The sequence below is a fragment of the Panicum virgatum genome, chromosome 5K (genome assembly GCF_016808335.1).
Source record: "Panicum virgatum strain AP13 chromosome 5K, P.virgatum_v5, whole genome shotgun sequence".
Taxonomy (NCBI): domain Eukaryota; kingdom Viridiplantae; phylum Streptophyta; class Magnoliopsida; order Poales; family Poaceae; genus Panicum; species Panicum virgatum.
Genome location: NC_053140.1, coordinates 41,945,949 through 41,964,834, shown reverse-complemented (window position 1 = coordinate 41,964,834; position 18,886 = coordinate 41,945,949). Strand labels below are relative to the sequence as shown.

The following is an 18,886-nucleotide window of genomic DNA, read 5'->3' as shown; positions in this document are numbered from 1 at the left end:
GGTCAGATTCCTCGAGGGGATAAAACATAGGGTTCCGGGGCGTGAGCCTCGATCATCGCCACTCACTCCTCTCCCCGCCGCAAACGCCGCGGGCTCCCCCGTCGCCAAGTTCAACTCCTCGGTAAGATTAAACAAGATCAGAAACCTTATTGGTCTCAAATCAAAGGTTGATCTCCTTGTAATTTTTCTTGCAAACCTCTAGCAAGCGTTTCGTGTGAAGAAGTACGCTTCTTGGATCGATCGACGATTGACGCCGACGATCGACATGCAGGCAAAGGCCTCTTGTAGTGTAGGATTTTTATTCTCTTTCCCGAAAGTTCTGAATTCTGACAGCACGATTATATCTGATCTAGTTTCTTTCACAAAAAGAAAAAACATCCATTGCATGATTCAGAATACTAATGCGAAGTTGCGAGTAACGACATCGTTGAACATTCGTACATAATTCAGAGTTGAGGTTAGAATAGGGACATTGGGACATTAATAGCACTGACACCAAAACGTATTGGTTGGCCTATACTAGAAAACAAAGAGGATTTAGGCGATGAGCAGATGCTGCTGTACCCTGTGGTATCGAACACCGAGAGGGGTTTACTAAAAAGAACAAGTCATGATGTTGAGCAAATATGTATAATTGTTGGCTGCCAGGCAGGCATGTGACTGATCGATCTGAAGAAATTAAGTTCACTTGCACCTCCATTAGGAAGCAGTAAGAACTGTTTGTGACCTCGACAGCTCCGATCCGGTGTTGAACGTTGAAACAGTCAAGTAGAAAGATTGGGCCTCTGATTCAGTACTAAGCAAAGGCCAGATGCATGCCACCGATCCCGACGCTCACACTCTCCAGTGCACACTGCACAGCCGCCGCAGAGTGTCTGAGTGAGCACTGGTCGAGCAGCTAGTAGCCATGGTTCTGTGCTTCAAGCTCCTGTTCGGCCCCACGGCCGCCATCTTCCTCTCGGCCGTCGTCATCCTCTCCTGCTTCACCAACGTGCCGCACCTGCAGCCGAGCTACAGCGACGACGACCTCATCGGCCGCTCGTCCTACCTCGCGGCGCCGGCGCCGCCGCCCAAGTGCGACATCTTCCGCGGCGAGTGGGTGCCGGACCCGGACGCGCCGCACTACACCAACGAGACGTGCGCCTTCATCCAGGAGCACCAGAACTGCATGTTCTACGGCCGCCCAGACCTCGACTTCCTCAAGTGGCGCTGGAAGCCGCACGGCTGCGAACTCCCGCGGTTCGACCCGCACAGGTTCCTCGCCGTCGTCGGGAACAAGACGATCGGCTTCGTCGGCGACTCGCTGGCCAGGAACCACATGCAGTCCCTCCTTTGCCTCCTCTCCAAGGTGAGTTAGTTCTTAGGACTAGCAGCTTACTGCTTACAGGCTACAGCTTTATTAGCTTCTGCTTGAACATGGACGGCGAAGTTGGAACGAAGCTGGCTCATGGCACGGATCGATTTCGCATGCAGGTGGCGTCGCCCAAGGACGTGTCGGTGACGGACAAGACGGACCCGAACAAGATCCTCTACTACGAGGGCTACAACTTCACCATCTACCTCTTCTGGTCGCCGTTCCTGGTGCGGGCGGAGGAGGTCGGCGCCGACCGCCCCGGCGTGTTCCGGCTGTACCTGGACGAGCCCGACGGCAGGTGGCTGTCCGCCTCCTCCCGGTTCGACTACCTGCTCCTCTCGGGGGCCAACTGGTTCACGCGCGAGTCCTACTTCTACGAGCGCGGGCAGCTCGTCGGCGGCATGTACGTCCCGCTCAACTTCACCAGCAGCCTCACCAACCAGTACTCCCACCGGATGGCGTTCCGGACGGCGCTCCGGGCGCTCACCTTCGCCCGGTTCCGCGGCAAGGTAATCCTCCGGACGCTGTCGCCCATGTCGCACTTCGAGGGCGGGCCGTACAACGCCGGCGGGGATTGCCGGCGCACGCGGCCGCTCCGGGCCAACGAGACGGCGCCCATGGGGGGCGTGGAGCTGGAGTTCTACGCGTCGCAGCTGGAGGAGTTCAGGGAGGCGGCGGAGGCGAAGGGCCTGGACCTGGTGCTCATGAACTCCACCGCCGCGATGCTGATGCGGCCCGACGGCCACCCCAGCCGGTACGGGCACTGGCCTGACGAGAAGCGGGCGCTGTACAACGACTGCATCCACTGGTGCCTGCCAGGGCCCGTCGACGCCTGGAACGACATGCTGCTCCACATGCTGTCAGATTCAAATTAACGCACGATTAAGATGGCTCGATTTGGATTAGTTTTGCCTCGACACATACAGTGTGTGCATCGTGCTGGATTGAACACAGGTTTACACCCCCCCCCCCCATTGGGCTACGCTAGTTTACGGTCAACCGTACGGGAGGCTCTCGTACGGTCGATTTTCCGACAGTTTTTTTTTCGTTTTTAGAAATTTTGTTGTTGTTTTCTGAGAAAAATAAATTCAGACATTTTTTTATGAATCAAAAAAAATTTCGAGTGAAATTTTAGTGGGTAGAAAAAATTTTAAGAAACAAATTGGTGCGATAAAAAAAATTACGAGAAAAATTTTGACAGAGAAAAAATTATCAAATGTAAGAAAAAAAAAAGTATCATCCAAAAAAAATTTGTATGCAAAAAAAAACCTGGATCTGGTCAGGTGCCGGCGTGGTCCCGATCTAGCGAGGCGCAGCAGCATGTGCGCCCTCTCCTTAAACATCCAAGGGCAGGTGCCCTCGATCACCAATTCACCACGAGTCACTCCCCCACCGGAACGCCGTACCATTGGTGGCACCGGGGATGCATAAGCGCCGGCCTCCGTGGAAGGGGGGAGGCGGGAGGCGGAGGCCGCAGGGATGGGCGTGGGCCGTCCGCGCACCGGCGCGGGGCGGGGCCGGCCGCCGGACGCGCTCCGTGGCACTGGGCGGTGGTGGCCTAGCCTAGAGTCGACGCGGATGGGAGCGGGGACCAGCAGCCGGGCGGCGGTGAGGGCCGGGGGCGGGGATTGGGGGCGCCGTCGAGGTGGGTGGCCGGGTGGGCGCTCGGTCCTCCGGGGTTATTCGGGGGCGGCGGGTAGGAATCGGGGATGGGGATGGAAGCGGGCGAGTGGCTCCGAGCGGTTTGGATCCGGAGAAGAAAAGAGAAGGGGAAGAGGATAAGGCGGAAAGGAAATGGATGGACAGAGCAGGTCGGGGAGAAGAGGAGATAAAATCACGTGGTGTGGGATCCACCACGTTGGTCGGTCGACCGGGACTTGAGTTGGGTGCGGTCAACCGTAGACTCAGTATTGCGCCCCCCCCCCCCCCCCCCCCCCCCCCCGCGATTTTAGCCCTCCTACGCATGAGCATTATTGGGTCAAGGCTGCTCCACACGTGTAATTGGAGCGCCAAACACCGTAATTATATATCGGATTGTATGTGAAAGGATACATACAGTACATTTTGTTCACTTTCTTCCGTATTTTTCTTGATATACTCGTGGGTTTAAGCTTCAAACAAAATATAAGATTGTGAAGCTTCACGCGAAATTGCAAGGGAACTTTTCAAGTGGAATCTAGAGCAGAGGACTGATATCCTTACAATTTCCAGAAATGAGGCCTGGGTTTAAGCCCACGGAATGAATTGATCCATGTCTCCAGTTGCCCACAAAGTAGTGGGCTAGCTCATATTGGGCCTTACGTCAACGTCATCCTCCTCCCTCCATCCAGCCAGCCATCCAGGTACCTCTCCCAACCACCGCCGTCCGCGCCAAGGGAAGCAGAAGCCCCCGCTCGCTGCCGCCATTGTCCGATCCACCGCAACGTCATCGACGGAGCTCAAACTCGACCAGCTTCCGCGCAAGTATTCCGTCCGGCCCCGCCATCCCAGCAGCTACTGCTGGAGGTGATTTCTTAGCGTGCTGTGCGTGCTACTCGTGATCATCCTAAATTCCTAATCGCATTCATGCATTTCCTGATTTTTGTGGAATAATTTCTGGCTTATTGGTATGGGAACTTCTAAACCAGAGGACACATTTGGTGACGTACAATCGCTTGAGAAATGGCAATGGCCAATCGCAGATGGTTACTCATTTATATGGCAGGGGAAAATCTGACAAGACATTTCACTAGCCGAGAAGCGCGCACAGCTGGATTACTTCCGTCACTGCTTCATCTATGGCTGCCCAACTCTTGAGTTCGTCGGCTGGACAAGTGTCGCGTTCCGCATCTACTACTGTCTCCAAGCCAGTAAGCGGTTCCCACGTCCTCAGGATCCACGGCTACTCACACTTGAAACTTGAAAGAGGCGATATCGATCCGCCATGACTGTGAACCATGCTGAGGCTTCCATAATCCATATTCCATTGCAACATTTCTACCACAACTGTGACTAAATGCAGTGACAATTTGGCGGTGTGTGTTGAGTGGTGTGATATGTTTGTTAAGAGGTTTGGTGTTGGGTTGTTTGCGTTTTTCTTTTTGCTGCTCAATTTAAATTTTTATTTTCTTTTTAATATAATCGACGGCTCTCTTACCTAATTTGTTTCAAAAAAAATGCAGTGACAATTGGGCCTTCATTTCTCAAGATCTTAAATCTGATTATGTGGGCCGTATAGGCACGGCAAGTGGCAGCCCATTCGATTACGTGGGCTGTGCATGTATAGATCCGGCAGGTTGGGCGAGCCGAATTTGACGCTAGAGTCTGTGGGCTGTTTGTGGTGGGCCTTGTCGCTGCCTGTCTGACCTGTGAGTCGTGTGCCTTCTGACTTTCTGAGCCTCTTGCTACTTTCCCTGGTCTTGTGTTCTGCCGTATGCTTGTTGTTCCTTCAATCATGCATGCTATCTTGGACTGAAACTGAAACACGCTAAACCCTGCATGCGTGGTCTGAAACTAGAATGCGTTTTGCCATCCACAATCATTAATTAACGGCTCCAGACAAAGGCCAACAACCGGCTTAGCTGACAGGGATCGTCAATCGTGTGTGCGCTCGTGGAGCTCACATCGCGCACCACGACTTCTCGCTTCTCAGGACAGTAGGCAGCAGGTAGGTGTGAACGAACCTTTATCTGCTTCGATGGCCGTTCGTTCGCAAATGTCTACTCCCACCGTCCTCAAATGTACATCATTATATGATTTGTGAGAGTAAACTCAACCATCTTAATTATGTATTATTTTTAGATTTTTTTCCAATAAAAAGATGTGCATGCAACCATGTAGAAAAAAGTAAAAAGACATGCTAGTTTTTGAAGGAACCGGGCAGGAGCTCTGCCTTTCAATTAAGAGAAAAAGAATTAACAGTACAAGGACAAAAAGGAGAAAAGGGGTCAGACACTCCTGCCGTGTGGCCTTGACAAAAGTTCTAGGTGCAACACACAAGCACAGTCGCAAGATAACAAAATGGCTCAGACTGGAATTACAAAACGTGCCCGCTTGAACTGTTCTAAGCACTCTTTTGTCCTTTCGGCTACCTGTTGTGCCGTCGAGTGGATGTTGTCGAAGATACGGTGGTTTCGCTCTTTCCACAAATTTCACACGATGTAGATAGCCATTTCGTTGAAGTCCCGCCTCCGATCGGAAAGACATGCTAGTTTAATTAGTATATTTTGACTGCTTAATAATTAGGAGTAGGGGAGTCTTTTCTATATAATCATAATCTATTCTAAAAACTCTGGAACGACATTTCAGGAGAGAGGGAGTGCTCCGTTTGATCATCGCCAGTCTCGCCGCACCACGCTCACACGAATGGAATGATTGGGATTGGATGGATCGCGCTCGTCCCAACAATCCGAACAATTAATAAATAGGAAAAGTCTATATCATCTCCTCACCTATGTGGGGTGGACTACATAACCTCCCAACTTATGAAACGGTCTATATCACCCCCACTGATTTTTTTTCAAAACCGGTCAAATTACCCCTTAAAACAATTTTGAAAAATTATAATAAATCATAAAAAATCATAAAATGAAAAATACAATTGTGTTGAACTCTAAATGAGTAGATCTACACAGTGAACATATAATATGATATACTCCCTCCTTCCCCGTTTATAAGGCTTACACGTATATCAAGATTCAAACATTCTCATCTTTGACCAATAATTTGACTATTAAATTTTTGTTTTTATAATGCAAATTTCATATGATTGGATTCATAATCAAATATAGTTTACAATGATTATAAGTTTATAATCAAAAGTGATATAATATATGATAAATAAATTGTCAAAGTGTTGTTTAGAAGACCGTGTCATGTTCCACCATGCCTTATAAATGGGGAAGGAGGGAGTACTTTAGTATATTTTTTACAGTTATGAAGAAAAGTATAGATCTAAAGCTATAATAAAAAATGTACTAAAACATACCATATTATATGTTCACTGTGTAGATCTGCTCATTTGGAGTCTAACACAATTGGATTTTCCATTTTATGATTTTTCTGTGATTTATTATGATTTTTCAAAACTGCTTCAGGGGATAATTTTACCGGTTTTGAAAAGTTCAGAAGATGATATAGACCGTTTCATAAGTTGGGGGTATGTAGTCCAACCCTCATAGGTGAAGGACTGATATAAACTTTTTCCATTAATAAATGAAATCCGGAAAAGCAGCCGGATTCGTGCCTTGACCAACGGGGGCGCGCGGGGCAGCACCCGTCGTCGTCGCCGGCCAGCTGAACCCCATTCCCGCGGCGCGCCCAGTTCAACGCGGCGCGGGCGCGGATCACCAGCTGCACGTAGCAGTACGTCCCGGTTGACTGCTGACCTGCCAGCGACCGCCGTGCTTCGTGCCCTCCACCACGCCGCGGCCGCGGACGCGGACGCCGGCGACCGCCTCGCCAGGCGCCCACGGGCCACGGTCATGGCGGTGGTCTCCCAGTGCGGCTTTGTGCCTTTGCCTCACCGTTCGTTTTTTTTTACCGCCTCCGTTTCCATCGCAGGCCTCTGTTTGCTACCGGTAAGTACTAGTCCTTCCCTGGCTCTCTACCCCCAGTCCACAGGTACTGCGAAGCCAATTACCCCTATCTTTTTTTTTTTGAGAAAACCGGGATGAAATTTTATTGATATAGAAGGTTACAAACATTGCTTACAAGAACACCCAACAGAACATAGAAATTACATCCGAGTCCTTGTAGCACACACCCGGTCGCCTTCACTGCTGGTCGCCAGAGCCGCCGTCCAACGCCGCATCCCAGGAAGGAATCACCGTTGAACTCGCGCCTTGAAGCCGAGCTCCAGCTCGACGAAGACACTTCCGAAGAAGTCACATAGCTTTTCCAACCAACCTTGGCAACATTTGGTGCACCAAGAAAATCGATGCACACTATGAACGTTGAAAGCCCAAACAAGCAATCTCTCGCCGAGAGAAAGGAGATCTGGCACCCCAAGGATTGCAGTCAACTCTGGAACAGCCAGCAGCGAAGAACTCCAACCCGATTACCGTGGTAGGAGTAGACTAACCTCTCAGAGCCATCGTCGACGCCTGCACCGACAGCAGCACCAACGCCGAAGCAGCTCCAGAGGGACAAAATCACCATCCTCCTCACAGAACCGCCGGCACAGATACTGCCAGAGTCGTCGCCGTCGTGGACGTCGACACCCTGGAGGAGGACGAATAGAAGCCGATGAAGCCACAGCATCTTCACCGGTATACTCCTATAACCCTCGCCAGAGACGCCGCCGTCAAACGCCGCCGCCACCACCAAGGAGAGGAGGAACCCTAACCCTAACCGACGATGTAGAAAACATCGGCGGGTACTACAAACCCTAAGGTCTAAAACTACTTCTATACACCTCCCGCCTAGGAGCCGGGCTCCCCTCTCAACTCCGGCGTCGGCATAGACACCGGAGGAGAAGGGGCCGGCGGATCGAGGGAGGAAGACACGAGTCGCCTCGGAAATCGCCTTTCTTCACTGTAGCAAGGGGAAGAAAGCGAGGGGCGCAGCGGAGAATTACCCCTATCTTGGCAGTGGCAGTGGCAGTGGCAGCCACTGGTCCGAATCTACCCAGCAGAGGGTGTCGGTGCACCACACTGGCCTTGTCTGGTGATGCTAGATTTCTAGCACGCACAAATTCCGAAAAAAGAATCTCGCATGCATGAAGCACTAAATGAAGTCAATTTGCAAAACCTTTTTAGGGATGGGTGTAATTTTTCACGACGAATCTAATGACGGTAATTAATTGATAATTAGCTACAGTGATGCTACAGTAACCATCTTCTAATCGCGCGGTCAAATGCCTCGTTAGATTCTTCAGGATCGCTAGTGTGGGGTTCTGAAGTTAGTTTTGTAAACTGACTTTGTTTGACACTATAATTAGTGGTCAAAATTTGTTACTCTTCACTAGCGCTAAAATTCTATACCAAACCAAACAAGGCCACTGTGCTAGGCGACAGCGCGTACGATTTCTTTTGGACGCACGCCTAGCAGGCTGTCTGGAAATATTTTTCTACTACTTTACCAACAGTAAGAGATGATCATCATGGTTAATCGATGCTCGACGCTCCTTGGATCGGAAGCTGGCACGGGGGATCATGCTGCTGGGCCACGGCTGCTCTCGCCTCTCGGAACGGGGGGGTCACCGCACCGCAAGTGGGTAGCGTTCGGGTTAAGGGTGAAAAAGCTCGCCCATGAACAATGGTACGGACGACAGCAACAAAGCTAACAAATTAATCGGTTTGGTGATTTCATTACCTTTTAACCCGTGCTTTAGGACTACTGATAGTAACTTTAGATGTGGGCAGGTCCACGTGCAGGAGCAGTTCACCGCGGCCCCCATGTGGTGGTGACCAATGACAGTACCGGCTCGGAAATTTACGCCGCTGCCCCCTGCCGGGGCGGGGCAGGTAGCTGCGATGCAACCGCGCCAACCATCGAAATTCAAACGCCCCCGCCCGGAGATGGCCCAGAGCATCATCTTTTTCTCTCCCTTTGTTTCGCTTTTCTTTTCCTTTTTTCTTTTTAATAGATGGCCGCCCTGGGATGTGAGATGAGTACGAGTAGGCAGCTGGACTTCACTGGTACTGCACCAGTGACCGATGCCTTTCCACTTTGGTGAAGAAGCATGCAAGTACTGACTGTAACACGCATGTGTTTCATGGCCCCTGAAGCTTCACCTCCCCCTCCCAAATCTAGAAGATTTTTTTACTGCAACGGAATCGGCTCGCAAGTGCGCACAACTTGACTCCACCGTTTGTGAAACTGTGAGCGGTGAGCATAAGTCCACGCCAGCAGCTTCGTACATGCTGTACGATCGCCCGTGCTCTGGGGTTGAGCCACAGATCCCGATCCATACTCTGTCTAGACAGAATTATAACGAGAAGGGGAAAGTGCACCCATCAACTATTATAAAAATTCGATTTTCAATATTCAACTACAAAATCGGGTAACAAAAGCCATTCAACTGTTCAGATCCGGCAAATTTAGTCCTTAAGTGGTTTATCAATTTGTGATAATTAAAAATATTCAATTTTATACTAAAAACATGAGTAATTTATTCTAAATAAAAAAAATACAAATTGGGTAATAAAAGTTTTCTAAAAATTTAACTTATCTATTGGCACGATACTTTTCAGTTATTCAGATCCAATTTTTTGTTTTTATAATATTTGATTGCGTAGTTATGTCTATTATTTTTGAATAACCAAGATTCAAATATAGCAATAAGAAATAGGTTACATTTTTTAAAAAATGGTACTTGTTTTAAATTTTCTAATTTAAAATAAATTAGTTTTGATTTTTTAGATCTAATTAATTTTTTATTTTTTTAAATATAAAACCACCTTGGAAACCACTCCAAGGGTCAAATTTGTTCGATTTTGATAGTTGAATGACCTATGATATCCAGTTTCTTAATTGAAAGTTAAAAATCAGACTTCTGCGATAGTTCGAAGTATAATTCAAACATTTCCCTAACAAGCAAATAAAAAGAAAAGAGCAGCAGGGTTTATCGCATCTTTTGTGGATCTGGGTTGGGTCTGCCTCACGCTGCTGCAGGATAACAAGAACGCACAGTGAGACCTCAGTCCGCGCACGTCGGTTTTTTTTTTTCTAGCTCCTCTGCTGATGCGCCTTGTTTAGTTTAGCTTTGTAGCCATGCAGGCATGTCGTCGCCGTCCGCCGGATCCAGGGCCCATGTGCCGTGTACAAACATCCCCACGAGTCGTTGATGCCGTCCGCGCGCGCAAACTGCGGACTCGCGTTCCTCCAAAAAAAAAAGAAACTTCGGACTCGCGAGGCCACCCTGCAGCAGAGCAGTGGGCGGGGAACGGTGGATTCGAGCTTTCCGCCTCGCTCGCCTTCCTGCTTCGCCGCCGCTGCTAGTTCGCTGGTCGGACCGGCCGAAACGGGAGAGGTCGACGGACGCGGCGCGGGCGCTTCGGATCCCCCTTGCCTGCCCGCCCAACCCCGCGCGCTCCCAGCTTCCCTGCCATGGGCACGCAGCCCTGCCGACGCACATGAACCAACCTGCCGCCTTGTCGCGTTACCGTCACCGCCGTCGCCGTCGCCGTGGAGCCCTGTCGCCTCACCCGCGCGCTTCCGGTGAAAAATTAGGAGGCGCAGGAACACGCGCGCGCGTGGGGCGTGTGGTCGTTGTCCGCCCCGGCCATGTGCCGGCCGGCAGCGGCAGCTCCTGCGCCCGCCGGCCCTACGGCGCGTGCAGGAACGAGCCGGACTCGCCACTGTTTACGTTTACCAAATCTACCTACCGATGCACCCTGCGCCCAGGTTCACCTTACCGACGGTAAAGCGATTTTCGCCAACTAGCGGTATCGGTAAACCGGCGGTAAATCGCCGGAAACCGCTAGAAACCGCTCGAAATGACAATTCAAATTCAAAAAACCGGTAACCGTTGTTTACCGACCGGTAATCGATGTTTACCGACCGATAACCGTCGTTTTTAACCGGTAAACACCGTATGACTTTGGAAAATTAAAAATTTTGGCAGCATTTCACCGTAATTTTGTAAATATCATTACTGATGGTATATATCAAACAATTATATAACATTTACACATACATAGAATAGAAGTTCATATCCATAAAAATAGAAATTCACATCCATAGTCCATATAGATCATCACAACAATAGTTCATGCAAATCATCACAACCATAGTCCTCACAAACAATCATCGTCAATATATATAATATATAGTAGTGGTTTCCGGTCCAAATGAACAAATGAAAATATATGTACATATTTGAAATATGAACACACATATATACATATAGCTAAAATGAACAAATTAACATCCAACTAACATGAACAAATGGATCCATATAGCTAATATGAACACATGTTTTTGAATATAGCTACACAACAAACATCTAAAAATCAATGTAAAATCAAGAAATACTCACAATGCAGTGGTTTCCGGTCCAAACGCGCCGATTTCCGCTCGGAAAACGCCGAATACCGCTCGGGATTAGAGGATACCGCTCGGGATTACCGGTCCGAAAGTTTTTTTTATTTTTTTGAGTGCCCAAACAGTCAAATATTTGAACATGTTCTATATTAGAATGATGTATGTCATCTCTACTTTCTTACCATATTTTTTTCTTTTTTATTTCAAATATTTTTGAAAATTTTAAATTCGGGCGAAATTTTTCGAAATTTACCGTCGGTATGGGTTGCCGCCTAGTAGCGGTATCGGTAAAAATCGGCGGTAACCGGCGGTTATCGATCGGTAAGGAAAACACTGCCCTGCGCATGCTCTTTTTCACGGGGAGATGAAAAAGATTTCGCGGGCGGTTTCGCCTCCTGTCACGAGCCCGGACGCCGCTGGTCTGTGGTCCCGTCCCGCCCGGTGCGACGACAGCTGTTCCGGCTGCCCACGCCACGTAGCCTTGTCTCCTTGCACGGTTCGGTTGTAAGAGCCAATTTCCCTTTCTCCGGCGCCGCTCTTTTCTTGTCTGCGGCGTTTTACTCGTATCTCTAGTAGGGGGCCGGCGCTTGGCGTCGCCTTTTCATTCCGTCTCACGGCAGATCTTTTTCCGGTGGAGTGGTTGCTCCCGTTTCACGCGATTCTCGCCATTGCGCGAGTGCACGTCTGATTCGCGCCGTTGCCCTCAGCAGCTGCTGATCGCTTGCTCCATGGCGCCATATGGTGGCACGGACAGTGCCCGCGTCGCCTCGGGGTTAACGTCCGCCGCCGCCCCGCGCCGGCTCCGATCAGGAGGCGACTCCGGACCGGACAGTGACGCCCGTCCCCGTGATGGCTACTCGGAGCTAAGCTAATCGCGTGTCGGGGTGCCCGGTGATTACTGTGTGCCTTGCCACTTCTCCCACTCTCCTGTGGACTTGGTAGGTATCCCCAGCCGAGCCGAGGCGGCGAGGCCGACCAGAAGCATCTCCCCGCACTCGCAATCTCCCTCAAACTCCACCCGGACAAACATGCTAACCAACATCCTACCTCTGAAACCGCGCGCGCGCGGCGCCCACTCCCGTAAACACAAAAACTAACCGCTGTTTGGTTTTTCTATCTATCTATCGATGGGCGAGCATCGACCGCTGTTCCTCCCTCCCACTCCTTTGTTTATCCTCCTCACAACGTCCGCTTCCCATTCGTCGATTCCTCTGCAGCACCCCAGCATCAGTACAAACAAACAAGGTATAAAAAAACCGCGTAAAAAAGAATAGTACAATAACATGGCAGGCAGGATAACACGATCGTTTTCAGATCTGCAGGCCTGGCCCTGGTGCCGTGTTGGTGCAGGGGCACGACCCGATCACTCGCCGCAGGCCAGCTCGATCTCCAGCTCGGCAAGTGGCGGGCGGGCAAGCAAGCGGCGACTCGAACGCTCAGAGCGGAGGTCACGCGGGGGAGGCTCCTCTTTAATTAATGATGGGGGCGCTTAGCGCCTCGGCCTATTACTAGGCGACGATAAATATTTGACAGGAACGGGCATGTTCCTCCCCCCCGCGAGCGCCGAGCCCCACCTGGCAGTATTATTGAAACCGGCGGCGCACCTACTCGCGTGCCCACCGGCCCGGCTCGGCTCGGCGCGGCCGGCCGCCGCTCTATTCAAGCGGGGGGGGGGGGGGGCGAAAAGGGCTTCGGTGCGGATGGGTAGCGCCCTCAGGCTCAGCTCGTAGCTATCTCTCGCGGGCGAGCGAGGGGGCCGGCCACCACACCGGCGCCGCGGCCGGCGGTCGTCTTGCATGCTCCCCGCAGAGTCGCTTGCGGGCGGACGAGAGATTGGTAGCTAGGTAAAGCCAAGCCCAAGGTAAACTACATAGCAGGAGAGGAGAGAGGGGGGGTCGATTCGGTTGGATTATTGGAGGAGGGCTCCGGCGGCGGCGGATAGCAGCGGGATGAAGCTCCACTGGGTGGTGCGGTTCCTGTTCGGGCCGGTGCCGGTCTACTTCTCGGCGCTGGCCATCCTCATCGTGCTCACCAACGCGCAGTACTTCGGGCTGGTGGGCGTCGGCGTGGCGCCGCGCGCCGCCAAGCTCGCGTCCTCCACGCCGGTGGTCAGCGTGATGAAGTACTGCGACATCTTCCGCGGGGAGTGGGTGCCCGACCCGGAGGCGCCCTACTACACCCACAAGACGTGCCACATGATCCAGGAGCACCAGAACTGCCTCAAGTACGGGCGCCCCGACCTGGGGTTCCTCAAGTGGCGGTGGCGGCCCTCCGGCTGCGAGCTCCCGCGCTTCGACCCGCTCCAGTTCCTGCAGTTCGCGCGCGGCAAGTCGCTGGCCTTCGTCGGGGACTCGCTGGCCAGGAACCACATGCAGTCGCTGCTCTGCCTCCTCTCCCAGGTGCGTATCCTATCTGAAATGAAATTCTGACTGAATTCGCAAAAGAAACCAGCTTGTGATGATTTCTGAATGTGAATTCACCTGCAAAATCAATCTACTACCGCTGCAGGTGGCTTATCCCAAGGACGTGTCGGCGAACCCGACGGACCAGAACAAGGTGTACCACTACCGGGCGTACAACTTCACCATCAGCATGTTCTGGTCGCCGTTCCTGGTGCGCGCGCGGGAGCCCGACCACGACGGCCCCGCGCACACGGGCCACTGGAGCCTCTACCTGGACGAGCCCGACGACAAGTGGGTGTCCCAGATGCCCCGCTTCGACTACGTGCTGGTGTCGGCGGCCAACTGGTTCTCGCGCCCCTCCCTCTTCTACGAGAAGCGGCGCCTGGTCGGGTGCAGCTTCTGCAGCCGCCAGTACGGCGTGCCCGACCTCACGCTCTACTACTCGCAGCGCCGCGCGTGGCGGGTGGCGCTGCGCGCCATCAACGACCTGGAGCGCCTCCGGGCGCGGGTCGTCGTGCGGATGCTCTCCCCCATGTCGCACTTCGAGAACGGGACGTGGGACCACGGCGGCGACTGCCGGCGCACGCAGCCGCTGCGGGCCAACGAGACGACCATGGAGGGGCGGGACCTGCGCTTCTACACCGCGCAGATGGAGGAGTTCCGGGCGGCGGAGAAGGCCGCGCGCGACAAGGGGCGCCGGCTCATGCTCATGGACGCCACGGCGGCCATGCTGATGCGCCCCGACGGCCACCCCAGCCGGTACGGGCACTGGCCAAACGAGAAGGTGCAGCTCTACAATGACTGCATCCACTGGTGCCTCCCGGGGCCCATCGACATCTGGAACGACATGCTCTTCCAGATGCTCCTCGCCTAGCCACCAGACGGATCGACATTTCGGGTCCCAAAACGCAATCGCCGGTAACCGTGCACAGATTCGTTTTGTTTTGCCGTTTTTTGTTCAAAAAAAAAGGGAAGGGGAAAAATTTTGACAAGCAAGGATTCGTTCATCCCGGAGGCCGCCGAGATCTCACACAATCTCTCTCTGTTTGTCGTCGATCGGCGTGACCATTCCTTTTTTTTCTTTCGCCTCTTTGGTCGGTCGGCGCCGTGCGTGAAAAGGAACAATCAAGAAAAGGCCGCTGCCCGCGGCAGCAGCTGTAGTGCTGCGCATTTGATTCTGGAGTAGTACTACTCTGGCTGGATGGCGCACGCAAAGCAGCGAGCTGTCGAAAAGGTCGTCGCCCCGGCCATTTCGAATCCGAGATCAAATTGAAACGAAAGTAGTTATGCCTGCCACGCCACGCCTGCCCCTCCCTTCACCATCGCGTCCCGTGTCGGGTTCCTGCCGCGGTTCGCAGTTCCAGATCTGGGGCGCGTACGAGACCGCGGAGTAAAAGCGCCGCGCGGCGTGACCCCGCGGGGCGGCGAGGTGGGTGGGCCGTGTACGGCGGCGTCCGTCCGGGACCGGGTGGGAGCGAGCTGGCGCGCGCGCCACCTATGGATGGACGGTGGTGGATCGCGCGCGGCACTGATGGCGCCGGGGCCGGACAGAAGAAGCGGGTGGTGCCGCGCGAGGCTGGCTGGCTGGCGTGTGGGAGCGGCGACCACCACCATGCGCGCTGCGCTGCTGAGGATAGTGGTGTGCGTGAGCCGGGCGACTCCTGACCAGTGTTTTCCTTACCGCTCGGTAACCGCCGGTTACCGCCGATTTTTACCGATACCGCTACTAGGCGGCAACCCATACCGACGGTAAATTTCGAAAAATTTCGCCTGAATTTAAAATTTTCAAAAATATTTGAAATAAAAAAGGAAAAAATATGGTATGAAAGTAGAGATGACATACATCATTCTAATATAGAACATGTTCAAATATTTGACTGTTTGGGCACTCAAAAAAATAAAAAAACTTTCAGACCGGTAATCCCAAGTGGTATCCTCTAATCCCGAGCGGTATTCGGCGTTTTCCGGGCAGAAATCGGCGCGTTTGGACCGGAAACCACTGCATTGTGAGTATTTCTTGATTTTACATTGATTTTTAGATGTTTGTTGTGTAGCTATATTCAAAAACATGTGTTCATATTAGCTATATGGATCCATTTGTTCATGGTAGTTGGATGTTAATTTGTTCATTTTAGCTATATGTATATATGTGTGTTCATATTTCAAATATGTACATATATTTGCATTTGTTCATTTGTTCATTTGGACCGGAAACCACTACTATGTATTATATATATTGACGATGATGATTTGTGAGGACTATGGTTGTGATGATTTGCATGGACTATTGTTGTGATGATCTATATGGACTATGGATGTGAATTTCTATTTTTATGGATATGAACTTCTATTCTATGTATGTGTAAATGTTATATAATTGTTTGATATATACCATCAGTAATGATATTTACAAAATTATGGTGAAATGCTGCCAAAATTTTTAATTTTCCAAAGTCATACGGTGTTTACCGGTTAAAAACGACGGTTACCGGTCGGTAAACATCGATTACCGGTCGGTAAACAACGGTTACCGTTTTTTTGAATTTGAATTGTCATTTCGAGCGGTTTCTAGCGGTTTCCGGCGATTTACCGCCGGTTTACCGATACTGCTAGTTGGCGAAAATCGCTTTAACATCGGTAAGGTGAACCCTGCTCCTGACTTCTGAACGAGCGGGTGGGTTGGTTGGCGTGCCGTGCGCGTGTGCCAGTGATGAGTGACGCCCGCACAGCCGCGCAGCACTAGGCCTCTGGTGTACAGGCGGCTTTCTAGAACCAGACCAGGCCTGGCGCTGGCGGGCGGTGATGACGAGCTGAGCGCCTGGACTAGGAGAACCCTGTCTGGCCCGATCGGTTCTCACGGCGGCGCGGGGCGCAGTGGCGTACGACCGGCTCCGATTGCCTGTCTACTCCCCCGCGGCCGACGTGGCTCCTCCGACGTACGCCTGCCGCCGCCGCTGCTGCTCCAGCAGTCCAAGCACTAGCACCAGGCTCCCTGGCTGCATAGAATTTTCTCGATTTCAAACAAACACACTCCGACATGTGGGTGGGCCCATGCTACTTGGAGATCATTGCCCATAATGGGCGGCGGGGGAGCGGGCCCACCGGCTACCGAAGTCAGACGGGCCATTTTCGTCCAATGGCTCGTGGGAGTGCAGACTACAGCAGAAACCGGGAGGGCGCAGCAGAAGATTTTAACCTGAAGCTTTCACTCCCGCGAGAATAACGCGGGCGAGGCGGCCCACCGTAAAAAAAAAAGGCCAGTTACGACCTTAACCGCAACGGGTGACCGTACGTAGTAACTAGCCTGACTGCCCGAGTCGAGATCGAGCTGCACCGAAAAGACTGGAGAAACTACGCGCTCGGCCCGTACGTCCCAGGAGTGACTTGATGGCACCGGCTCGTGGCTTGGATGCCATGGAATGGATGGATCCATCGCTTCGAGAGCAAGCGTGCCGTGTACTCATGGAGGTGGCCAGTGCCCCCCCGGTACTAGTGGCGCCGACGGGAGACGATCACGGGGACCCGTAATTACGGGGCAGCCTGCCGACCGGATGCGGATGGATGGAGCTGGTGGGAGCCGCGGCCGGGACCCATCCGGGTAGTGCTCTCGCGTCCACCCGACGTGCGGTTTTGCTGCGCACCGACGCTTTCGGCTGGCACTTTACCCAGCGCCCGGCCGTCGGCGCCGGGTCTAATGATCGCTAGATGCGGCCCGGTGCCTCGGTTAATCTGACCGGAAACGGCGACGGGCGCAAGGCAAGTCCAAGCGAGGACGAGGCGTCGGTCGTCCGCGGTCATCGCCGGCGGTGGAACACCTCGTTGCATACAGGTGGCCCACATCGGTCCAACTTATCTTAACCTCTCCAAGTCTGCAGCATAAGTTTCCAAGGCCGGGAAGGCGTAGGAGCGACTCTGCCCGGCCCAGATGAATGGGTGGACGGGGGCCTAGGAATAGGATGGTCCAATGGGTCGCTCGTCTCAAAAAAAAAAAAAAACTCCAATGGGTCAGCTGCGACAAACATAAGATGCCAGTGCTCACGTTTTTCTGAATTCTCAAACAACTGTAAGGTTCGTATTGCAAATCCATCCTCGCAAAAGCACTCGTGATTAATAAAACAGTACAAACCCATCTTCTTACTTCATCGCGCTAACAAACCTCGGCCGTCTAGCGCGTTTTTTTTCTTTAATAAAATTATGCGGCAAATCAAGCAGCAGGGGGTACGTGACGTGTGCGACCGAGCAGGGTCACCGGGCGGGGGTGCGCGCGCGGCGGGCTTACTGACCCGCGGCGAACGCCTCGACGGGGAAGGTCTTGGTGACGCCGGCGAGGCTCTTGAAGTGGATCTTGCCCGTGGGCGGGTCGTCGACGGAGATCTCGTTGACGGGCGGCCACAGCATGAGCTCCTTGGCCTTGACGCCCTTGAGCTTCTTGATGCGCTTCGCCTGGACGTACCCCGTGATCTCCACGTCGTAGCTCACCTGCTTGCTCACCAGCTTGAACTGGTGCTCCACCTTCTTGCGCTGCGCGATCCACATGTACCCCGTGGCGCGCACGAACCCGACCTCGATCACGTCCGCCAGCGGCAGCAGGCCCAGCGGGAGCCCGAACTCCTCCAGCAGCGACACCGCCATCTTCAGGCCCTCCTCGTGCCCTTTCTTCACCACGGCGCCCTCCCTCTCGGCCATGGTGGTTGATTGGTTAGCTGATCAGCAAGGTCGCTTCAGTTAGTATTACCTGCTCTCTGATGGAAACCGCTTGATCGATGATGTGATTTGCGTGTGGCTGCTGGGAGCTTATATAAGAGGGCGAATCAGGAGACGCCAAACGAACGAGAGGTGACGGACCTCGAAATAATCGTTGGGGTTTAGGAGTTTAGCGTGCGGATGTTCGGCGACGAGATGACCGAGCGATGCTACATGTCGGTAGTGCTAGTGCCCAAGACGGTGTTGTCTGCTTGTCAGTGTGGCGCAGGGTTTTGCATTGCCTAGTCCGGAGGGCCGGCAATGTCGCCGTGCAATGCTTAGCCAGTTAGCCTCGTCCATCCCAAGAAAAGTTTGCGGAGATCGCTGACAAGTAGTTGGGGCTTCCCTTCCGTCTCAACTGAAAAGCGATGAAAGAATGTGACAAGTTTTAATGATACAGTGATACTCTTGGGCAAAATTA

The 18,886-nt window shown here is 52.6% G+C and overlaps 3 protein-coding genes across 3 annotated transcripts; 2 read left to right on the top strand and 1 right to left on the bottom strand.

The window, feature by feature from the left end:
* The first annotated feature begins 715 nt into the window (after positions 1-715).
* On the top strand, positions 716-2,275 carry LOC120710017 (protein trichome birefringence-like 19). Its single transcript, XM_039995651.1, has 2 exons — positions 716-1,348; positions 1,474-2,275. The coding sequence occupies exons 1-2, from the start codon at positions 908-910 to the stop codon at positions 2,227-2,229; spliced, it is 1,197 nt and encodes a 398-aa protein (XP_039851585.1). The 5' UTR covers positions 716-907; the 3' UTR covers positions 2,230-2,275.
* A 10,689-nt stretch (positions 2,276-12,964) lies between these two features.
* On the top strand, positions 12,965-14,752 carry LOC120710016 (protein trichome birefringence-like 19). Its single transcript, XM_039995650.1, has 2 exons — positions 12,965-13,719; positions 13,829-14,752. The coding sequence occupies exons 1-2, from the start codon at positions 13,270-13,272 to the stop codon at positions 14,594-14,596; spliced, it is 1,218 nt and encodes a 405-aa protein (XP_039851584.1). The 5' UTR covers positions 12,965-13,269; the 3' UTR covers positions 14,597-14,752.
* A 3,019-nt stretch (positions 14,753-17,771) lies between these two features.
* Positions 17,772-18,696, bottom strand: LOC120710015. The gene has a single exon (XM_039995649.1). It carries the CDS (start codon positions 18,406-18,408, stop codon positions 17,998-18,000), a length of 411 nt encoding a protein of 136 aa, XP_039851583.1. The 5' UTR covers positions 18,409-18,696; the 3' UTR covers positions 17,772-17,997.
* Between the last annotated feature and the right edge of the window lie 190 nt (positions 18,697-18,886).